Source organism: Melanostigma gelatinosum, assembly GCF_949748355.1.
Source record: "Melanostigma gelatinosum genome assembly, chromosome: 4".
Taxonomy (NCBI): Eukaryota; Metazoa; Chordata; class Actinopteri; order Perciformes; family Zoarcidae; genus Melanostigma; species Melanostigma gelatinosum.
The window spans coordinates 21,009,875-21,030,806 of record NC_136637.1 but is presented as its reverse complement, the minus strand read 5'-3'; the positions used below and the strand labels follow the sequence as shown (position 1 = coordinate 21,030,806).

Here is a 20,932-nt window from a genome sequence, read left to right as displayed (position 1 = left end):
CGAGTCTTTTGTTTTACTGACATGTTTTACTTTATGGGAAAAAATGAAACGATAACATTGGCTGAATGGTATTAAAATTGCATTTCAAAAGAGCAAGTATGTCTTCATCAAGTGGTCCGATTTAGAAAGTGGTCAAAAACAAAAGGGTCAATTTGTACCGATTACAATCAATAATCCAGAAACTTTAAATTAACATGTTTTAGTTACTTTTTTTTCACCCCAGAAAAAGTCATACAAATTCCCCAAATCTCCTTTTTTCTAATTTTGATCTACTAATGAACAATAATAATATCAATAAATTACAGTGCAATTTAGAAGAAATACCTGCAGGGCTTTTACCGCCCGTCACTCCTCTGCTCTTCACCCGCTCCCACAAACACTTGCCTCATAATGTGGATGGACATTTTGGCACAATCAAAGCACTCATGAAAATACTCTGTGTCATAATGGAGGCTCAGCCTGCGAGCCGGTTCAGGCGGACAACTTGCGTGTCACATTTAATCCTACAGATCCGACGCACACAGCCTTCACTGCTCAGTTTGCAACCGCCGCCCCTTTTACGGCTCGTTTCCACACATCGGGATCAGGGAGTGACGAGGTCAGACACTTGGACCCAAATGGTTTTTTTTTCATACTGCAAATTATAAACACTGCTTCTTTTATCGTCACTCCCTGAATTTCTCTTTGTTGATGGTAAATCCGATCCATCGTACTCTTCTCCCTGCGACACTGCTGCCTTTGCAAACTGATCAGTAAACGCTCCCGGACCTCCTCTGAGCTGATTCTGGTTTCTTCACACAGAGAGTGAGGAGGTCAGAGATGAGACATCAGGTATCAAGTCTGTGCTTCAACGCCAGTTGTCTGACCGAACTGAGCTGCACGTGCGACGTGTTTCCGACATTTCGGACGTTTAAATAAGAATCAGCCAAATACATGCAGAGAGAAAAATCAATCGACAATTTCATGTTTTTTTCCCTTCAATTTCACATCATTGTGTCACATCTGGGTAGCAGTAAGGGGTGGGAGACATGGTTCCAATTTATTACACATCATACTGACATATTTTAACAATTGACTTATATCTAATCCATACCTGGACGTTGCTGCAGCTGTTTTTGGGGTAACCCGTGAAAAGACGAAGTACTTTAGATGCTAAATTATAAAATCCAATATTTCCATACAACCGTTCGTGGATTTACAACATTGACGCCCCGGTGTCAACAGTACAGCAAATGAACATCGTCTGATGGTGCATTTCGTCATATCGCCCTCATAGTTGTAGTTGCTTGTTCACACATCGCATCGCAGGGCTGTCTGCAGCGTGACACAGTTGGGGGAGAGACTGAAGGTGCTCCTTTCGCACACAGTACCATACCAGACACATCTAATCCAGACCACAGGTCTTTGTGGGTTTACTGCAAACATCACTCCCGTCATCTGTCACCAAAAAATACCAGCAAATCTCATCTCAGTTGAACACCATGCGAGTAAAACCAGTGAGCCACGGGACTCTGATCGTGTGATATATTACACACGGCAACATGTGTTTGATAAACCGCGTTGATTTACAGTACAGCTGTGTAACGACTACAGTCAAATGAGTGCGAGCCTGCATTCAGAGATCCGAGACTAAATCCTGGTGATGTAGATGAGCAAAACAACTCTCCCCATCACCGACTTGCACACCGCAGGGAAAAAAACAACAAAACTGGAATACCAACAGTGATCTCAGAGAAAAAAACAAAAAAAACAGCAGCAATTAAAAACAAAACAAATCAACAATGACAACCTGAACTACAGCAATAAAAGTGATAGTTTAATACAAAAGTAAAAGTCCCCTCGTGCTGATTTGGGGATCGTGGAAGACAAAAACAGAAAAACTAAAACAGCGCCACATCTGCGGCCCGCTCCAGCAGCACAAGCATGCTGTTCATCAAAACAAGAGCTTGAATTTGATCGAGAAGGTAGGAAGAATAGAAATATCCCTTTTTTTTGTTACAGGTGCAACAGCTGTTACCACCAACACACACACACACACACAAACAAATGGGATCTAGTGTAACTCCTCGAGTCAAGGGAAACCTTTTCGACGAAGTTTAATTTAATGTTTTGGAAAAAAAACAATCTTCCCGTAGGTGAGATTTCTGGGAGGAAATAGATGTTAATCTGATCTCTTAATGCGTGTCTGCAATAGACACACACACATTGAAATGCCACAGGAGAGCTCATCACACACGTGTGTGTGTGTGTGTGTGTTCAGTGGTTACTGCTGCTTCAAAGAATTCGGTCGTCAGGAGGATTTTTTGACATTAATAAAGACATTATGATTACACAGCTAGAGGACTTTTTTTTCTCTTCATAGTTTGTAAGACAATTTCAGAGCATATTTCCAAAATCATTCGATGTCATGCAGTCCTGAATTATTTCCGTCAAACTGATCTTTATCTTTACACAAGTTCTGGGCTATTTGTTCCAATTTTCTATGAACCCGAAAGCCGCCACCGCACACGAACCGGTAATAAATGTTAATCAAATCCATATTGTTTCAACAAATGAAATGATGAGGATGATACTGAAACCCAGTCAATCAATTCTAGCTATTTGCTGTCATTAAACCAGCAACCAGCTTGCATGCCTTCATGTCAGTGCAGCAACAGATGCTTTGCAGCACACGTAGGAAAGACAGAAAGAAAAGAATAAAAAGCCTTTTCTGTACAATTAAATATTTCCAATGCCCGTCGACCATCAGTACAAGAGAGAACATGTAAACGAAGAGGTGAAATGTTGTGAAGGATTTTAAAGATCCAGCTACATCCATCCTACAACACCTAACATACACATACCTACACACACCAAATGTGGCTTTTTCGATTCATACTAATGGACGCCAGAGCTATGCGGTCACCACCACGGATTTGTGCAATGATATGAAAATCAACACAAGTGGTTGAAACGGCAGCTTGTACTCGCCAGACCGGCTCTTATATGCCTCTCTGCAGCCGCGGAAAGTGATACAGAGAACAACGCAAACGTTTCCCCTTTGAATGGTGATTCTAAGCCGTTTATCTTCATGTCTTGCGTCAGATAAGATGGACGGAGGTTAAAGGAGACGAGCAAACACCCCTTTGTAGAATTGAGCATATTGCTCGTTTACCGGGTTGCTAAAGGGTTTACTGTTGGTCTAAATGTCTACAGAACCACGACAGGCCGATGAGCGTCTCCTTGTCTGGGTGCTGCGGCGCTGTGATGATCGTGACACCCTGCACTACAGTCCGACTCTCACTCCAGCTGGTTTCTGTTCCTACTGAATCTATCAAATGTAAAGTTTGCAACGAGAAGACAAAAAGTCACCTGAAATAACATTCACAGTGCTCTAAGAAAAACAAAATGACAGCGATGAAATGTTCTAAAACAAAATAAAAAGATTAAAAACCCATTGCAGCCCCGATTTGCTATTTTCCTCCCTTTTTTTTCTTTTCCGTGACACTCTTCCCTTCGGCCACATTTTTTTTTTTTGTGGAGCGTGAGCCGTCCGAGGAGGGCGTCTTGTCTTGCTTGTACTTGTAGCCCGGTGCCAGGTGGTGGCGACGGAGAGCCTGTTATAGGCGCTTCTCTTTGGTGACCCCGTTCTGCACGTGCTTCCTGGTGAAAGAGAGACAGGGAGAGAGAGAGAGAGAGAGAGAGAGAGAGAGTCAGGGGAACTGAGAGAGCGCAGGGCAGGACAGGAGCATAAGCTTGTCAGGCGAGGTGATTGGGTGCGAGGCATTAGCAGGCAGGGAGGATATCAGCAGTGGCCAAGGCCAGGCAGATAAGGAGTGCCACATAATCGCACCTCCATATGGCCTCAGGCTCTTTGAACCTATCTCCCTGTGAGCGCCGCTAGTTAAACGAGCTCAGAGGGAGATCTGCTCCTTCTGCATCTACACCTGGACTTCAGGTGAGGACAAGTGTCCGAATGAGTTATCAAGTCGTCGGATTGCACCACAACACGACAGCCGGTGTCAGTTTTTATTTTCTTTTTGCGCCGACGTCTTCAGAGTTTCGGTGGTCAAAGGCTGCCGTGGTAATCAGAGGGACACATGACAGTCAGGAGGCTAAAGGCGGCTCCTCAGATAAAGGCCGATCAATCAATGAGTTCAGATAAAGGCGCCAGCAGATACACTCTGGTTTTAGTCAGGTTTGGCATATATCCTTGTTTGGAGCGTTGAGTATTTATTTTTACATTAGAAGAGATAACCATTACCTAACTTGATGGTTTCTATGAAAGAAGACACAAACTATTCATAAATCTTCATATTATTCTAATCGATCACCTCGAATAGTTACAGCAATAACTGCCAGGATGGGTTAAGAAAGGACGGTGACTTCTTTGTCCACTGGCTGCAATAACGGACGACAACATTAGCTCATAGCAACACTGTGCCTGAGCTGTAGACTCTTCGTTTTGTTTATCAGAATATAACAACACACCTGGCTGCATGTGCATACAAAATCAACTTTAAAATGTGTTTATTTAGAGGAGCTCAAGTCTTCAAAATAAAGATTTATTGATGTGGAAGTTCTACAAATAGCACCTTAAACTGGTGGTGAGACTGCACATTTACAGTAAAAAGCTGCCAGCAGTTGGCTGGTGGTGTTATTCCACCCTGAGCTGAGGTCTCGCTGTCAGATGAATTTAGAAGACAAGGCGTGATGGTGTGAGCTCACCCCTGGGCGGAGTTGTGATGTCCAGCATCAGCATCGTTGTTCTCTGCCCGGGGCTCTCTGAGCAGTCCGGCTGCCGCCTTGATGCCGTCCTCGTCCTCGTACTCCCGGACGTCGTTCACCTCTTTCACCTTTAGCACCTTCACTACGAAAACCACGATGAACTACGCAGAACAAGGGGAGGAACAGGAAGCACACAGAAGTCAGATTGTGTCGTTGCAGTTTAGACAAAACACACACATTGACGAGATTCTTTGTGGGTTTTGAAGGCATAAACCTGAGCGTCCTCACCAAGAACCAGTAGATGTTCATGAGCAGCAGCGCCAGGAGAAGAGTGTTGAAGAAGAAGTAGAAGGGGATGTTGGGGACAGACTGGAAGCTGGACACACACGTGGCGTACAGCACTTTGAGAGGGAACCAGTAGAGACGGAACCAGAACCTGAGAGAACACGATAGAAACCAGAGGTAGAAATGTATGTCTGTTCATCTTCAGCATCTTCATGAGTGAATGAGAAACAGACAAGACAACAAAAACAAGTCAGGGAGTGTGAGTGTGTGAGTGTGTGTGTGTGTGTTTGTTGAGCCTCACCAGGTGATGCTGAAGCTGACGGAGCCCATGTTGGACAGCACGTCGTTGAGCAGGTGATAGCCTCCTCCTCTGGACTTCAGGTAGATGTTGAGCTTGGTGAACTCCAGCTGGATGTCGTTGATGTCGTGGAGGAACAACACCAGGATCCCTACGTTGTGGTATCTGAGGGGCAGGGAGCGTAGGGTACAGTAGGTGTACATTTCAGCTTATTCCCAGTATTTCTCAGTCAGGAATACAAGAATAAAACCAGCAACCCTCCTAAAGCATGTATAGTAAAGCTGTAATTGTAAACTTGTACCTGAAGGCGTAGGAGAAGCTGATGAGTGCCAGCGTGATGATGTGGTGCACCACCATCACAGCCGAGTCCTTCCTCCACGCGTCCATGTAGACCGTAGCATAGATGGAGTGGCCGTAGAAGCTGCCCTGGATCAGGTAGGCGATGGCGATGTCTGCAGGCACTGACATACCACTCTGCCAGTCTGGAGGAACACACAGGAGATGTGACGACAGGTTACGGGCTGACGCGCACATTAAGGATGTCTGAACTGTCAAAGGACCAGTCAAGGAGATAAATGACGCTTCTTTTGTACTGTTTGCCTTTTACCTCAGAAATACATAAACTACAGTCTTACTTTCTGTGTGATTACCAAAAATGTATTCATGTATTTCATTTTAAAAACTGTCGAACTCATTTAAAGTCATCCATGTACACAGACAGCCCTCGTAAAAATGATGTCTGATGATTTGATATCACGATATGAATTATTTCTTCAGATCTGAAGCGGGATGACTGTGGAGACGGCAGAAAGAATTTCATTTTTAAATGTACAATCAAATATTTTCTTGAAGGTAAATACATTTACATTAAACAAAAGATGTATGAATAGTTGTTAGATTTAAGGGCATACAGCTGATGGATTCCTCTTGTGTGGAGAGGATGAATACTTCCGGATACCAGATGTGAAGGGTCAGCCGGGGTATTTAGTATGTGAAGGAGGTTGGAGGGATCAGGTTTAAGCTCCGGAGGAATTAGAGAGGGTTTCTAAAGTACCGCAGGCAAAACATGACAAATGTGCGCTGAGGCTGCTAGGCCAGCTATCGGATGTTGGACGGAAACTTTCTCCTCTAATGTTTGAGTAAGGTTCGTCTCCGGCGGGATGGGGTTACGTTTGGGCCGTAATGTTTATTGATTGGACCTTCTGTCATTAAACATTGAGGAGGAGGCTGTGATTGGACCTTCTGTCATTAAACATTGAGGAGGAGGCTGTTAGATGGATCACAAAAGAAGAGCTGCCAAGGGGAGGCATGGGAACTGGAGGCTTTTAGCTCCCCCCCCCCCCTCTCTCTTCTCTTCAGAATTCAGACCCCTCCTCATTTCTGCCACTGTGTTGTTCCACCCTAATTCTACAAATGAAATGCTTCTCTTTTCAAGCTCTCTCTCTCTCTCTCTCTCTCTCTCACAGTCCGGTCACATGACAGCACACTGCCTCTGTACACATCTCAGGCTGACGGCTATTAGAGGTGAGGCAGCTATTAAAGATGAACCTGGCACTGTCAACCCGCCTTTGCAGGCTCCACTCAGAGTGATGGAGTTTCGACCGGAGCCCAGACACCTCCATGTCTGATGGAGGAGGCACAGAGGCCGTAAAAGACATCGCTGGATTATAAGTGAAATATCTACACATCTACACATCTATCCTCCATTAGCAATGCAGTCACAGTCATCCATTAAGTGTTGGGGCAACACTTAATGTATTATAGCATACAACTTTGCTCTACTTTGGATTGTTGCTATTCATTTTCTGTCATTCAAAGGACTTCAGCTCCTTGACGGGTTCGGAAGGGAAATGTCTCAGGTGCAGAACTATGAAACATATTTAATATGGACCTGCTTCATCCACTGAAAAGAAATTGAAAGCAGCAAATTCCATTTCAAATTCTGCTGCTAAATCAACAACATGTGTTCCCGCTGTTTGTGTATCTTACTGTAGAAGACAGAGGGCGGGTCATGGAAAAAGGAGTAGGAGGTGAAGAAGAGCAGGTAGGTGCTGTATGACCACGACATGGTGTAGAAGACCAGCTTCCACGCACTCTCCGGCATCTTGGCAGCATCTTTGGGCAGCAGCCTGCACCACTGTGCAAGAGGCTGCAGGGACAGAGCAGAGAGAAGAGACGCCAGTCAGACAAACAAGAGGAGAGGAAGAAGTCATCCGGCTGCTTCTTTAGGCCGGCTGAACTGCTGGGAGGCCCGTGAGACACAATTACTGATTCATTCAGACGGTGTCCTTTTACAGAATTGTGAAATTCAATACAAGGCACTTAATTCAACACGTGTGGCGCAAACATTTCACCACACGGATTCTTTACGGTCCGGTAATGCGGCGTTGTGTTGTGTAAAGGCTGAGAGTTAATATTTTTAGCCAGTTGGACCACAGATGTTTTTGGAGGGATTGTAATTGTTGCAACAACCTCAGGCACATTTCTTTCTGAACTAATAACCACTGGCTGCAGAAAACAAATGGGTATAACAGGAAGTAATAATGGAGACATCAAGAGACTTTGTTTCTATCATAAATAGTTGAGGTAAAGCAAAGCTAGCACTGTGCACAAAGCTCAAACCAGTGGTATATTGATGCAGGAGAGACACTAACTAGATTACAGTTTGGAGAAAAATTCATTCATATCGTGGTTTTTATTGAGATGATAATAGAAAGTGTAAGATGACCCTGTTGAGATTTAAGACGCCTGCTTGGACGTTACAGATTTTACGTACGCTTATAACTGAACACATGCGCTCTCTTCCTCTCTGTATGCCGCTCTCGTCCGGACACGCATGCATTCAGTGTCATCAGTAAGCTACAGTACATTTCAACCATGTGGCCGTCTGCCCCAAACCTGCTTATGGTTTGCTGTGCAAGCAGAAATAGAGGAAGTCGGAAAAAAGGCCCCCGACATCCTGCTGCAGCGTGATAACATGACAACTCCACCTACTCACTGGTGGGGCCATGTCATCTTCCTCTGTACCTCCCTTATCTTGCTGCCCCGTGACTCTGACCTTTTGCCTCTCTCTCTCTCTCTCTTTCTCTCTCTCTCTCGGCATAACAGGTAAGACAGGTACATCAGTTAAGCAGTGAGACAGGCAGGTGTTCAGTGTGTCTTTGCTCTGCCAAGACAGGAAACCAAACCCAGCTCAACGCCTCACTCACACACACACACACACACACACACACACACACACACACACACACACACACACACACACACACACACACACACACACACACACACACACACACACACACACACACACACACACACACACACACACACACACACACACACACACACACACACACGACTTTGGAAGGCAATGAAATGGTGTAACAGGAGGCAGGAAAGTGAAAGTCGCCGGTGTCAGTGATACAGTACATCTCAGTCAGTTGTTACTAAGCAGCTAGTCTACAGCATATGATACGACAGGGTTAAGTGACCGACTACATGACAAATTAATAGAAAGAGTCGCGTGTAAGCCGATGCATGAAACAGTTTATGTCTGAAACCTTTCCCGTCTGTAAAGTATTTTATCTCTTGCTTTTAGTCTTCCTTTCATTCTTTCTCTCTGCCTCATTCTGCTGTTTCTGTCTCTTCTTCTTCTTTGATGGCGTCCCTGAGTCACACGGCAGAGAGTTAAAACGAGACAGGGAAGGAAGCTGACAGGGGCAACACTGATGTGAGATAAAAAATGTAGCGGCAAAAAACATCTTTGTGGTCCTCGTGTCGCGGACGCACGAAGAAGAGGATAGGCAGCTGCAGGGGGCCACATGATCCCTATAGCGTGGCTGCTGATTGGTCGAGACTGTGGGGACATGTGGTACGTGTCCGGAAATTCATGACCGGGTCTCAGGACACTCACACACATTCTTTCAAGTCTCTCAGTCAGTACATCTCTATCAGTCCCTCTCTATCAACCCTCCCATCCTCCCCCCCCCCTCCTTCCCCTTTTATGTCATGCTCTTCCCAGCTCACTCGCTCGTTCTCTCTTCACCCCTGTGTCTCCCCCTGCCTGCGACATTTATTTATAGAAGCCAGCTGTCAGCACACAGCATACCCCCCCCCCCCCCCTCCTTCAATCTTCCACCACATCACCCCTTCTGATAGACAAACGCATAGAAACATAGACCTACGCACACTCACGCAGGCTGAATCTCACTAGTGGCGGATACAGGTTACTGCAGACACCAGCCCCGGCTCTGCAGCTCATACCATACTTTGTTAATCAGCATTACTGCTCCATACATCTCCTACTAATGCCTCCACATCACATCTATCTCTATATTCTCCTACCCACTGTCAGGTCCGTCCTCACGGTAACATACACCGCTCTTTTGGTGTCTGATAAGCTTTCAAACTCATGGATCTGTTACTCAAACTGCCCTCCCTGGATCACATTTCCTCGTCCAATCTGTACCTGCAGCAACACACCCCCACCAAAGCAGTCCCATGCATTTTTTAATGCAGTGCCGGGCCTGGACTATCAACCCAGCATACAGTGCAGAGCTGAAATCTTCCAGATTACATCAAGTTGTACTGTTCAAGCCCCTTGCAAGGCGGTATCTCTGACCACGGCCTTTAAGCAACCAAAACCACGCAGCACGGCCAACATTTTAGTTTCAAATGCAGATTTTTAGAGATTACATAACAGCCTGCCAATGGCTCCATTATTGTCTCTCTGTACCAGCCCGCCGACACACTCGGTCCTGTCCACCCACCCTATCAGTCTACCCTTTACTTTTCTGTGCCAGCCTACAAAGTGGGGGGGTATAGCGGGTCAAGGACAGTGAGATAAACAGAAGGGAGAAAGGAAACAGAGCGTGCGACAGGAAGAGCGTGCGACAGGAAGAGAGTCGGCATGAAAGAGAAGTTGACGACAAATAAGCGGTTCCCATAGCAACCATGCAGGGATGCTGGCAAAGACCTGCAGTATGACCTACAAAGACCTACAGCCCTCCTTCGCCCTGTGGCGTATGGAGTATTGGACGATATACATTTGCGATTAACAATTCACACAACGCTATTTACATATAGTCTACCTCAGAACATCTGCATCTGTATTTAGACTAATAACAACTTGTACAGCAGGTGTTGGTCTCATCTACCTCGTCCCCCTTTTACACGGATGTAACTAAGTATCCATTCTTAATCCCGCCTACAATAATTAGCTCTGATTAGTCAAATGTTTCTCAGACTGATGAAACAGCCACGAATGGTCCCAACACCTATTAAGTGACTGACGGTGAATGAGAGGTCTGGAACTATAGGCTTCTTGAGCAGTCATCACCATCAGTCAGACACCTTCAAGACCAGTGGAAGGCTTTTAATGTGCAATAAAAGGGATTGATTAAGAAAACGAAAGACATTCCATGAGGCATATGAGCCACTCATTAATCCTATGGATAAGGAACACACGCACCGCATACACGTGCACACAGAGATGATCTACACTGCACTTTTCAAATCTAGGTACCAGATGGTTTAAAACCTGTTTCTTATCGAAAGATATCCGATTTATTTATATATCAGCAGGTGAATGATGAGTAGTAACCCTCTTTCTTTGTACCTTTATTGTAGTTTATAGCCACAGACAGGTGTAAGCTTGTGGATTCTTAGTCACCATTGCAAAAGAGTGCTGGATGATACATATATGATACGCATCTTTGGGTCGAAGCCCCTACTATCCCACACTCAACCCCCTTTTTACACATTTGCTCAACTTGTTAACCTGAAGGCAGCAGATGTTGAGGTTTGCAAGGACAGAGACACATATTTTCGATTTAGAAACAAACCCGAATCATTTGCTTCATATGAGCCATGAGGGACAACAGTTCCGTCCACTCCAACAAAAACAAATGGGTGCAGATATGTTCTGAAACACATCTGGATGAAGCTCGACGACCAGACAAATTCAGGATCAAACCACGACTCCAGATGGCCACCGCTCTGCTGGAACACTGGTGCTAAACCAAGAGGCTGAACATTTGAACCTGATTTGATTAAAAACATACGATTAGCCGCTGCGCAAACTCATTTGCACATACGTGACTGGGCGTAGCAGATAGCCTCCACGAGTGAGTAAATGACCACAATTTATGATTGTAGTGGCATGTACGTGTTTGGGCGCCCCGAGAGAGGTTGATAGAAGGAATCTCACCTCAGTGCGCGTTAGAAGCAGAAACAAGTCACGTAGTCATCGAAAGTAAACAAAAACAGCAAACATAAAGGAGCAATCCTATGAAACGCAACATTTAAAACATTGACTTTGTTGTAAGTTGATTTTTATGGCAACTATTATTTCCACTTACAATTAGCTCATCTGACACTCACCCTAACTCAAATACCTATCTTAGTCTGAACTAAAGCTGCAGTGGTTTCAGTTCCTGTTGTAAGGACAGATAGACATATTCAAATGACACATGGGCTTGAAGCCTTTTTGCCTCGTGTGTGTGAGAGCGTATGTCTCTGCACATGTGTCACAATGTGTGTGAGGAAGAAAAATTCACAGAATTAAGCTAAAACATATTCTCACATACACTATAAACTGTATATATATACTACTATTATAGTTATACTATTATTGATTTTTTTCTGATCTGTTGCACTGCAAATAAAGGCATCAACCGATCATGTTGTGGGTCTTAACAATACCACAGACTTGTACTCTCTATTGAAGCGAGGTTTCGTCTGTTTTGCTTCTCATTATGTCTTCATTCCTTCATCTTCATAGCTGCTCATTGATGTTTCCTCACAGACTTCAGTGAACATTGCTGGGTCCTAATGCCAACCCTTTTTCGTGTGTCTTCTTATTCTGGAGTCCACATTGTATTATTGTATTATAAAGCAGTCAGTAAAAGGAGTATAAATTATTCAGTGGGGCTACAGCAGTGATCAGAAAGGCTAAAGCTACATTAGAGCAGGAGAGACGACTTCAAGAACCGCTAGCTGGGCAGATTTCACCCTGAAAATGTACGCTCCCTAATTATATTGCATTGATAGGTAACAGCACTGCTGACAAAAATCCACATAAAAGTGAGAATGTATCGTGCAGAAGTGTTATTGACTGGACTCATTATTGAACTCTTTTTCAAGTACCACGGTCTTGTACCAACCAGGCTGAAGACGGTACATTCATCCGCTCTGCAGGGACAAAACATGAGTTTCTGACCCTGTTACATTTACGCCACACACACACACACACCAGAAACACTACAGACACACTGTGCACTTAAGTAGCATACAATGAGCTCTTTATTCGATGCAGTTGTACCTCCACTTCCTTTAATTTAGCTGTGAGCATAAAGCTTGTGATGTTTGGTCATATGGGTTTTATTTGTGTCTTCCAAACTGACTGAGTATACAATTATTATCATGCTGCTGGAAAACATGTTTTATGCAAATACAATGCAATTTAACATCCTCATATTTCTGAGTTGGTCAAAGCATCAGAACGAGAGTGGAAAAATAGCATAAAGTCTCAGAGAAGTGTTAAGATATTCACTCGAGCTGCTTCCTGTCCAAACTGACAGCTAGAAGACATATGGCTGACATTTATAATGCACTAGCCATGCTATTGGCAACAGAGAGAACGTGTGTATGAGCATGAATCCGTGTGTGTGTGTGTGTCTTTAACAGGCCAATCTATGTATGAATAAACAGGGCCATGGTTTATGAGCCGACCATAATCATCCACCCACAGACTCACACTCTCATTCAGAGACTGTTCTAGCGCATTAATGTGAAACACGATGATACACAACACAAAGATTCAGATGCCCATGCTAGATGCAGGTTCTGGTGGGTTTTTTTTGGGGGGGGGGGGGGGGGGGTTACTCATTTAAATGATTAGAGATGTTTTTGAACCTTGTCATGGCATAGTCACATATTTCTGTAATGTAACCAACGTGAAGACATATCTTGTTTGACACCATATGGAGCTGAATAATAAATATGAATCTGGCTAGCTGAGTCTGGAATCCTGCCTGCAAAGTCCACATACAGATAAACTAATGTTTTATGATAAAATATATAAATACATAGTTAAGTTAAAGATGAATGTACATTAACAATATCAATCAACGGTTCCACATCGGCAAGAATTTCAAAAAGCAATCAGATATGCTACAAATTGTGATACTAAATAACAAATCAAATTGCGATTTAAGATTCAATAAAGTGTTGTGTTGCTGTTGAAAGTGCGTGTTTGTTCTCCCGTGAGAGCGGCTCGTCTCAGGCGGTTGCTTATAGCTCCGATATTGCAGATAGGCCTCATTACACTAACAGTCTACTGGAGCTAAACGAGGATGGGATGTCTGGATTAGGGTTGGGTTATTGGTTCAGTTATGGATCACAGCGACGAGTAAAGCAGACCCACATTGCTGGGTTTCTTTGGAATAGCGACACATCGGCAATAAGAGACCTGTCCAGTTAATCAAACAGTGTAATCATGAGTCTATTTTAGCTTTCATTCATATTAATACCTGTTTTAATCCCCAAAGTGTAAACACACTGTGAGACGATGTAATACTAAAAACATTTGACTGACTTTTAAAGTCTCTATGTACCGTTGATCCTCATAACATCCCCATACAAACAAAACAAACTTTAAAGAGTCTTCATTGTGACACTACTCCACAGTTTAGACCTCCACTGGAAAATGTTTGTCATTCTTTGCGAAAATATCATTTCTTTGAGAGGATTTTGAGGTTTGACAAAAGGTGAGACAAAGGTACTTTTTTGATCACATTTAGCATAGGAACGAGCAGCCTTTCTGATTGTGAGTGCATGCGGATGTACCGGACCTCCAACCACTGCGCTCCATCACACTGATAGAGTGGCCTTGTTACAGCAGAGGCATCCGCCAAGTGTGAAGCCTACAATGACAGTGTGTTCTTGTCTAATAACAGCCTCGTGTCCACTGCGTCTATCCGGAGGCAAGTGAGTGACAAAAAGCGAGAGGAAGAGGAAAAAAGACTGAGAGGCTCTGTAGCGGTCAAGGCCTCGCAGCACATTCCAGTGGACCGGAGGAGAGTCAGACTGTCACAGTCAGCAAACACAGCTGATTCATGAGCCCACTTTGTTGCTGGTGGTACATATGGCTGCTTGGGCTGTGATTCACCACGTAAGAGAGTATAAAAGCACTCCTGCTGTTTCTACCTTCTAGACCTGCTGTCTAAACAACACCAGGCTCTACAAACGGTTTCATTAAATATGGGGAATTTCTGGACACCCGTGAAGGCTGCATCCTCTACTCTTCACCTGATTAGGAACATGAAACAAGTGTTTTCATTGTCAATTAATCTGCTGATTGTTTTTTCAGATGTATCAATTTGTCTATGAAATGTCAAACAGCAGTGAAAGAATGGCTGGCATCTTCAAATATCTTGTCATGTTTAACCGACAGTCCAATTAATTATCAATCAATCAATTAATTTACAAGTATGTAAATCTGAGCAAAAGCACAAAGTCAGCAACTAATCAATTAATTGCCACATTTCCGTGAGCTCTACATCTGATACTGTGTGTGTCTGGAGTGTTAACTAGCAGCGCACTGACGGATGAGACGCGTGTGGTCACACTGTCAAGAGTGTTCTGTAATTTACCAAACTTAAAAATTGTTGATACATAATTCAAATTTGCATCTATCTTAACAAATAATAATCTTTGCTGATACGGCAAAATGGCTGGAAAAATAGTTTGTGTGAAGGATCCTAATGCTTAAAAAAAGGCAGTGATGTGGAAACCCGCTGCTAAACTTGACAAGCCAGCCACCCAATACGTCAGTAAGAAATTTGAACTGAACAGCTCGATGCTGTGTGCATTACAGGTTGGAACAATCCTCAAGGCAGCCAACACACACACACACACACACACACACACACACACACACACACACACACACACACACACACACACACACACACACACACACACACACACACACACACACACACACACACACACACACACACACACACACACACACACACACACACACACACACACACACACACACACACAAGGTAGGAACATATTGTGGCACGGAAATTATGCAAAAATCAAAAAATACCTCAAAATACTGTGAATGCATAAAACACATATGATGGATACATTTAGACGTATAGAAGCGCATCTATCACAGTGACACATATTGATTAATTGAAGCACAAACAGTGGGGCTGACAGTTTTGCGAACACATAAGTGCTCTGTATTTATGACACACTGAAGCACACAAAGCACGAGATCACAAGTCAGGTGACGGCGAAAGTGCTGCTCGTGTAAACGCTAGATGATGATAAATTAGATGGCTGAGTCACGAGGGGAGGAGAGGAGAGGAGGATGTAACCAATAGGCCTAATAACCAAACAAGTGTTGGCAATCAGTGTCAAAACTACAAGCAAGTTTTACCTGAGTGGGCACTATTGGCTGAATGGCTAGCACTTCCCCTTCACCACAAATCCAGTATCAGGTTTCTCTACACGTCGCTAATGCACAACAATGAGCAGGGGCTTTATGGAAAGTGATCTGGGATCTGTGGTTTGGGGGAGCTTGTCGAGCATAACGCTGCTCTCACATGTAGAACAGCGGCAGCGGACGAGGTGCTAGTCTGCTCAATGCAGGGGAAATAGGCTCTGCAACAAGGCTGGAGCTGGCAAACACTGTTGCTCTACTCTGAGTGACCACTTCAGCGTGTGTGTGTGTGTGTGTGGGAGGCATTTATGAAGTGGTTATTAACTGCTGCAGCTGGGGTTTGACCACTGCCTGCCTATTTGTCCACACTGAGCAGCTAGTGTGTTGCTGGATACAACAGTGAGGTAGTGGGAAGAAGTTGCATGTGCGTGTGTGAGACGGCATATGTACCCTTTTTGTTTTTAGTCAAATTCTGTCAATGATTGGTTGCTGCGTGCTGAGTCAGCGAGCTTGCTCTCAGCCACACAACCACCTCGCAAGCCACTTCTCTCCATTCCTTCCATCCTTCCTCTAGCTGTCTCTGTTCTCTTTTTTAAAAACGTTCTACTCTCGTCACTATTTTCCCACCTTCTTCTCCATTCGCCGTCTTTGAGGCGTTGCAATGATATAGCAGGAAGTTGCACATGCACGCTTGTATGACAAAAAAACCAACCATATGCATCTGAAACCTCACTGCACTCGTGAACAGAAGCGTGCATATAACTGCAATGCAAGCAAAGAGACACAAACCGGCATGCGCTGTGACAAACATGTGCGTGGTGAAGCTTAAAAAGACAATGAGGAAGGAGTACAGCTACTTTCACACTGTCACATGACATTTAGAATATTACTGGGTACATTTACCTCTTCAGTGAGGGCAGATTGAAGGATTTCACCACGTGTTTGCCTGAGATGAATGCCACAATTTTCAACACTTAACTTAAAGGGCACATATTGAAATGCCAGTGTCAGAAGTGCCAACGGATGAGTCAGGAGAGTACGACGGACCCACAGTGTTTTTATACAACAGTGGAGCTCAAGTGGCTGATCAACAAGTTGTGTTTAATTAAACCTGAATACGAGCTGCTCTGGCTTTTACAGTCGAGCGTCAAACCAAAAGTGAAACATAATGAAAACCACCCACTCCACCACACGGCACGGTGCACGGGGGCCATTTATACACCCAACAGCGTGCTCACTGACATGTGAAGTGATAATGGTGCCACGTGGAACCCGGCTTCCCTCGGTTGGCTGACGTAAAAGCAGAAAGGTTGACACGTACAAAAGACTAGTTCAGGGCAGGAGTTGATCCATCCAACCTGAAGGTTTGCGACATTATTTCCTAGCTTCTGGAGAGCCACCATAGTCACCATGTGAGCATGTGTCCACAGTCTTATATCTAGCCGTGTGCTTGAGGACACTGAGGATTAAAAATATCTTCTTCAGCTCTTGACAGTCACTGGGTTTGACCAGAAGGCACTATAGTCTCACACTTGTATTGTATCTTTCTTTTTTACATTATAACAAGGTTTGGCTGTGGTCATTATGGTACCACTGACAGAGTACAGCCAAGCTAAGCATACCAAATCAAGCATCACTCTGCTGCTTTCATAATTGTAACCGGAGTGTACCGTGGGAAATGCAAAAGAGAGAAAGTGGCTCAACCTGCATTCTTCAAAGACGACAGAGAGTACTGTAGGTAACAAAGCAGGAAACTAATTATTTTCATCCATCAGATCTTGTGTCAGATGTGAAGTAAAATTCAACAGCAACTTCTGCAAATACAGCTTCATTTTAGCCAAGACATTTGGGCTGCGACAACAACCATCTTCATTATTAATCTGCTCGTAATATTTTCGATTAATCGTTTGGTCAATGAAATATCAGTAAATATTTGTCGTTTTTGCTTGAGAAATGACAAGAGAAACGATTAATAGTTAGTTGTCTTTGGACCGTCAACTTAGCGATGAATTGCCTAATCGTTGCAGCGCTACAAGAAATAGGTCCTGTTAACAAAATCATGAAGAATAATTTCTTTACGGTCCATATTTGACATGTTATTGGAGGAGCCAACATTCATCCATCACATCATAGTCTACACAAGTACACACAGCATGAGATTACACGGTGCTTTGTCCACTGATGTCCGAGCTGACGTCTGATGTCTGGAAGGTTTCATTAGCTCCGACTCTCTGAATCTAATTCAGGGTGTGTACTCGGGATTGTTTGTGCTGTCATTTTTAGAGCCCGTAGCTATTGTGTACTTCAACACGATGAAAACCACCATTCAATCATTACTGACAGGTATTGTGTTCAATGCATTTTGGGGTTCACCTAATGTCCAACCAGAAGTGAGAAAACATCCTGTGTAAATCAAGTCGGTGCAATTAGCTGTGCTCAAATAAGATCTCAAATATACGCTCTCGACAACCCGCCTCAGTTTTTGTGATGTATTGCAGCAATACTCAAATTGCATTAGCTCAGCACGACTGACCTAACAGTGAACCCGTCCTCTTCATCCCTGATGTACGCACTGTAAAGGTGGTGCTACACATGCACCCAATAACCGAGGGCAACACCGACTGATTCTTAATTCAAAATCTCACCTCATCCTTCACAGCCCTTACATTGTTCTAAAGGGGTCAATGAGTAGCACGCACGCACACGCAAGCACACGCAGCGAGACACACATGCATAATGTAAAGTGGAAAACAGGCCTCGTTCTTTGCATTTTCAGGCCATATCTGGCTTCACACATGGGGCTCTGCTTGGCAGGAACAACAGTGTGGAGGCACTCGGGACTTGGATGGGTGGAGGGAATAGATGAGGCATAGGGCCAGTCGGTCAGAGCATAGACTGAGTGTGGAAGTTTGAGTCTGTTCCACAGCGAGGAGGCCAGAGCACGTGTCCGACTGCTTTGTACAGTCGACACGCTGCAATAAGAAATCTACCAAGACTGGTTTACAATTAAAAGGAATTTAATCCCACTGATGCAAGTACAGTATTTACAGTGAAGTACACTATTTCATGAAATATTAAATCAATAAAACCCCGTTTGCAAAAAACTCAACTCAGCTCCTCAGGTATAAAACCCGTCCGTCCTCTGAGAGCCATCATGTGAGAGAGAAAAAGACTTTAAATTAAACCACCCACATCCGTTCGAAAAACCTCCTCTTCCGTTTATCCCGATTCCTATTGGCTAACTTCCAGGAGTGTATTCGCCTGTCCCTGAGTTTACGAACACATTCAATGACTGTCAGTTGTTGTTTAATCCCTCTATGATAAACATTCCATATAATAGATAAGACTTTGCAACTTTTGGCAAATTAAGGTTTTCATTTTAAACATGGAAACGAAAAATGAGTGATGGCCTATTAGTACCACTGCCATGCATAAAGATACCCGTTATCTTTCATACAATACTGAACTATTAAAATAATGAACAGATTCATGTTTAGAAAAAAAATATGTATTCTTTTTTTATTTTCTAATCAACCAAAGATTTCACAGACCACCCTGTTGAAGACCTCTGGGCTAGGGTCATACAGTATATGAACTATAAAACACATACTATTAGAATGAAAACACAATGAAATGCCAACACCTGTCTGTGTGTGGGAATTGAGTGCGCAGTTTGGTTGTATGTGCCAATGCCAACATACCAAGAACTGTTCACCAAAAAGATTTTCTGAATGTTTGACACATTTGTTACACCTGTTCAGCTCAATGTTTGCCCAACACAAGTAGATAAGTGTTTACTGTCCAACACGCTCACATTCTCCATGCTCCTTTATCTTAAGCCTATACTGGATCTAATATTTGTGAACATGTGTTCTCACCCTCACCTGCTGCCTCACATTCAGTCTGGAGCCCTCAGTCTCTCCCGAGAGATGGGGAGGCACAGGGGCCACACTTCTGCAGTGCTGGGGCACTAATTAGAGAAATTAGCTGCTAAACCCATTCATTAAGGGTGTCAGTAAATGAACCTTTGGGGAGCTGGGGAGGAGGGATTGTGTTGTGATTGTGTGTCACCCACCTGAAACAGACTTTCTGTCAGTCCCCGCCTGACCTGCGTCCACAAAAAGGCGCTAAAGAGGAACAGGGCGATTTCGGTCCAGGTAATGTATGCGTTATCCAGGAGAGTCCGTTTGGAGAGCTCCAGACCGCACGAGCTACAGTCTCTCCATGCGCCCAGCATCACGGTGGAGGCTCGGCTAATGAGGTCCAAGTATCCCGGCATGGCCTCCACTTCGACCGGCCCGGCGTCCCCGCTTTCACTGCTCATGGTGGTGCAGAACACAAACGTGGAACCCGAACAAAAATGATATATATATATATATATCCTCCAAGTGATGGTCAGAGGGAGCAGTATAGTCCAGACTGTGTGGCTAATCCGAGAACCAGCTTGCTAGCTCACCTAAAAATGCTAAAACAAGCTTATCTAACCAGCTTACCCTCTTCAGTAGCCTAATTCTTTGTTTTCCAAATTAAGACATGGGCCCCGTTCTTCGCGTCCAGGGCAGTTTTTATGATTGATAGCAGGGCCCACCAAGGTCCGACCGGCTACGAAGCTGTATTTTATAATCACGAACACCAAATATCAAATATGTTTTCGACAATTACTGCGAGCCATTAGCGCGCGTCTAGTGGTAGTTTCTTCTGATCATTATTCCGCTATGCGCACGCGGGGCTCATCATCCATCAGCGGAAGCACCGCGTCCTGGTTAGCCGCCTAAGCTAAATTAAATTAAACGCGCACAATAATGAAAGGACCAGCATCGGATGCAGCTTCCAAAGCTAAAGCTAGCTACTTGAATAAATTACCCTTTAAACGTGATGGAAGCTCGCAACACATGAACGAATTCAGTCCGTTTGTGTCGCCTTTCCAGCGCCAAAGCCCAGAGCCAGCACATGCGATTACAGCGCCGCTCCACCGTAACGTCTCATCTCCCACAGTCGCCTTATGTAACGTCTCTGTGCCGCTTCATGAGTGAGAGAGGCAGAGTCTTGACGAACCGGCACACGCAGCAGAGTTATTCCAGCGAATAGATAACGATAAGTAGGAATAATATTGTCCTGTGAAGAGGCCGCCGTCGCTTCTTCTTCTTCTCCTCTGCCGCTCTGGGCTGGTGAACGTG

General features: G+C 44.2%; 1 protein-coding gene across 1 annotated transcript; it reads right to left on the bottom strand.

Annotated features, from left to right (window-relative positions):
- Nucleotides 1-34: 34 nt before the first annotated feature.
- cers1 (ceramide synthase 1) lies at nucleotides 35-20,325 on the bottom strand. Its single transcript, XM_079266950.1, has 7 exons — nucleotides 19,831-20,325; nucleotides 7,280-7,439; nucleotides 5,592-5,772; nucleotides 5,294-5,455; nucleotides 4,996-5,143; nucleotides 4,708-4,868; nucleotides 35-3,642 (listed from the first exon to the last, which is right to left on the bottom strand). The coding sequence occupies exons 1-7, from the start codon at nucleotides 20,077-20,079 to the stop codon at nucleotides 3,600-3,602; spliced, it is 1,104 nt and encodes a 367-aa protein (XP_079123076.1). The 5' UTR covers nucleotides 20,080-20,325; the 3' UTR covers nucleotides 35-3,599.
- Between the last annotated feature and the right edge of the window lie 607 nt (nucleotides 20,326-20,932).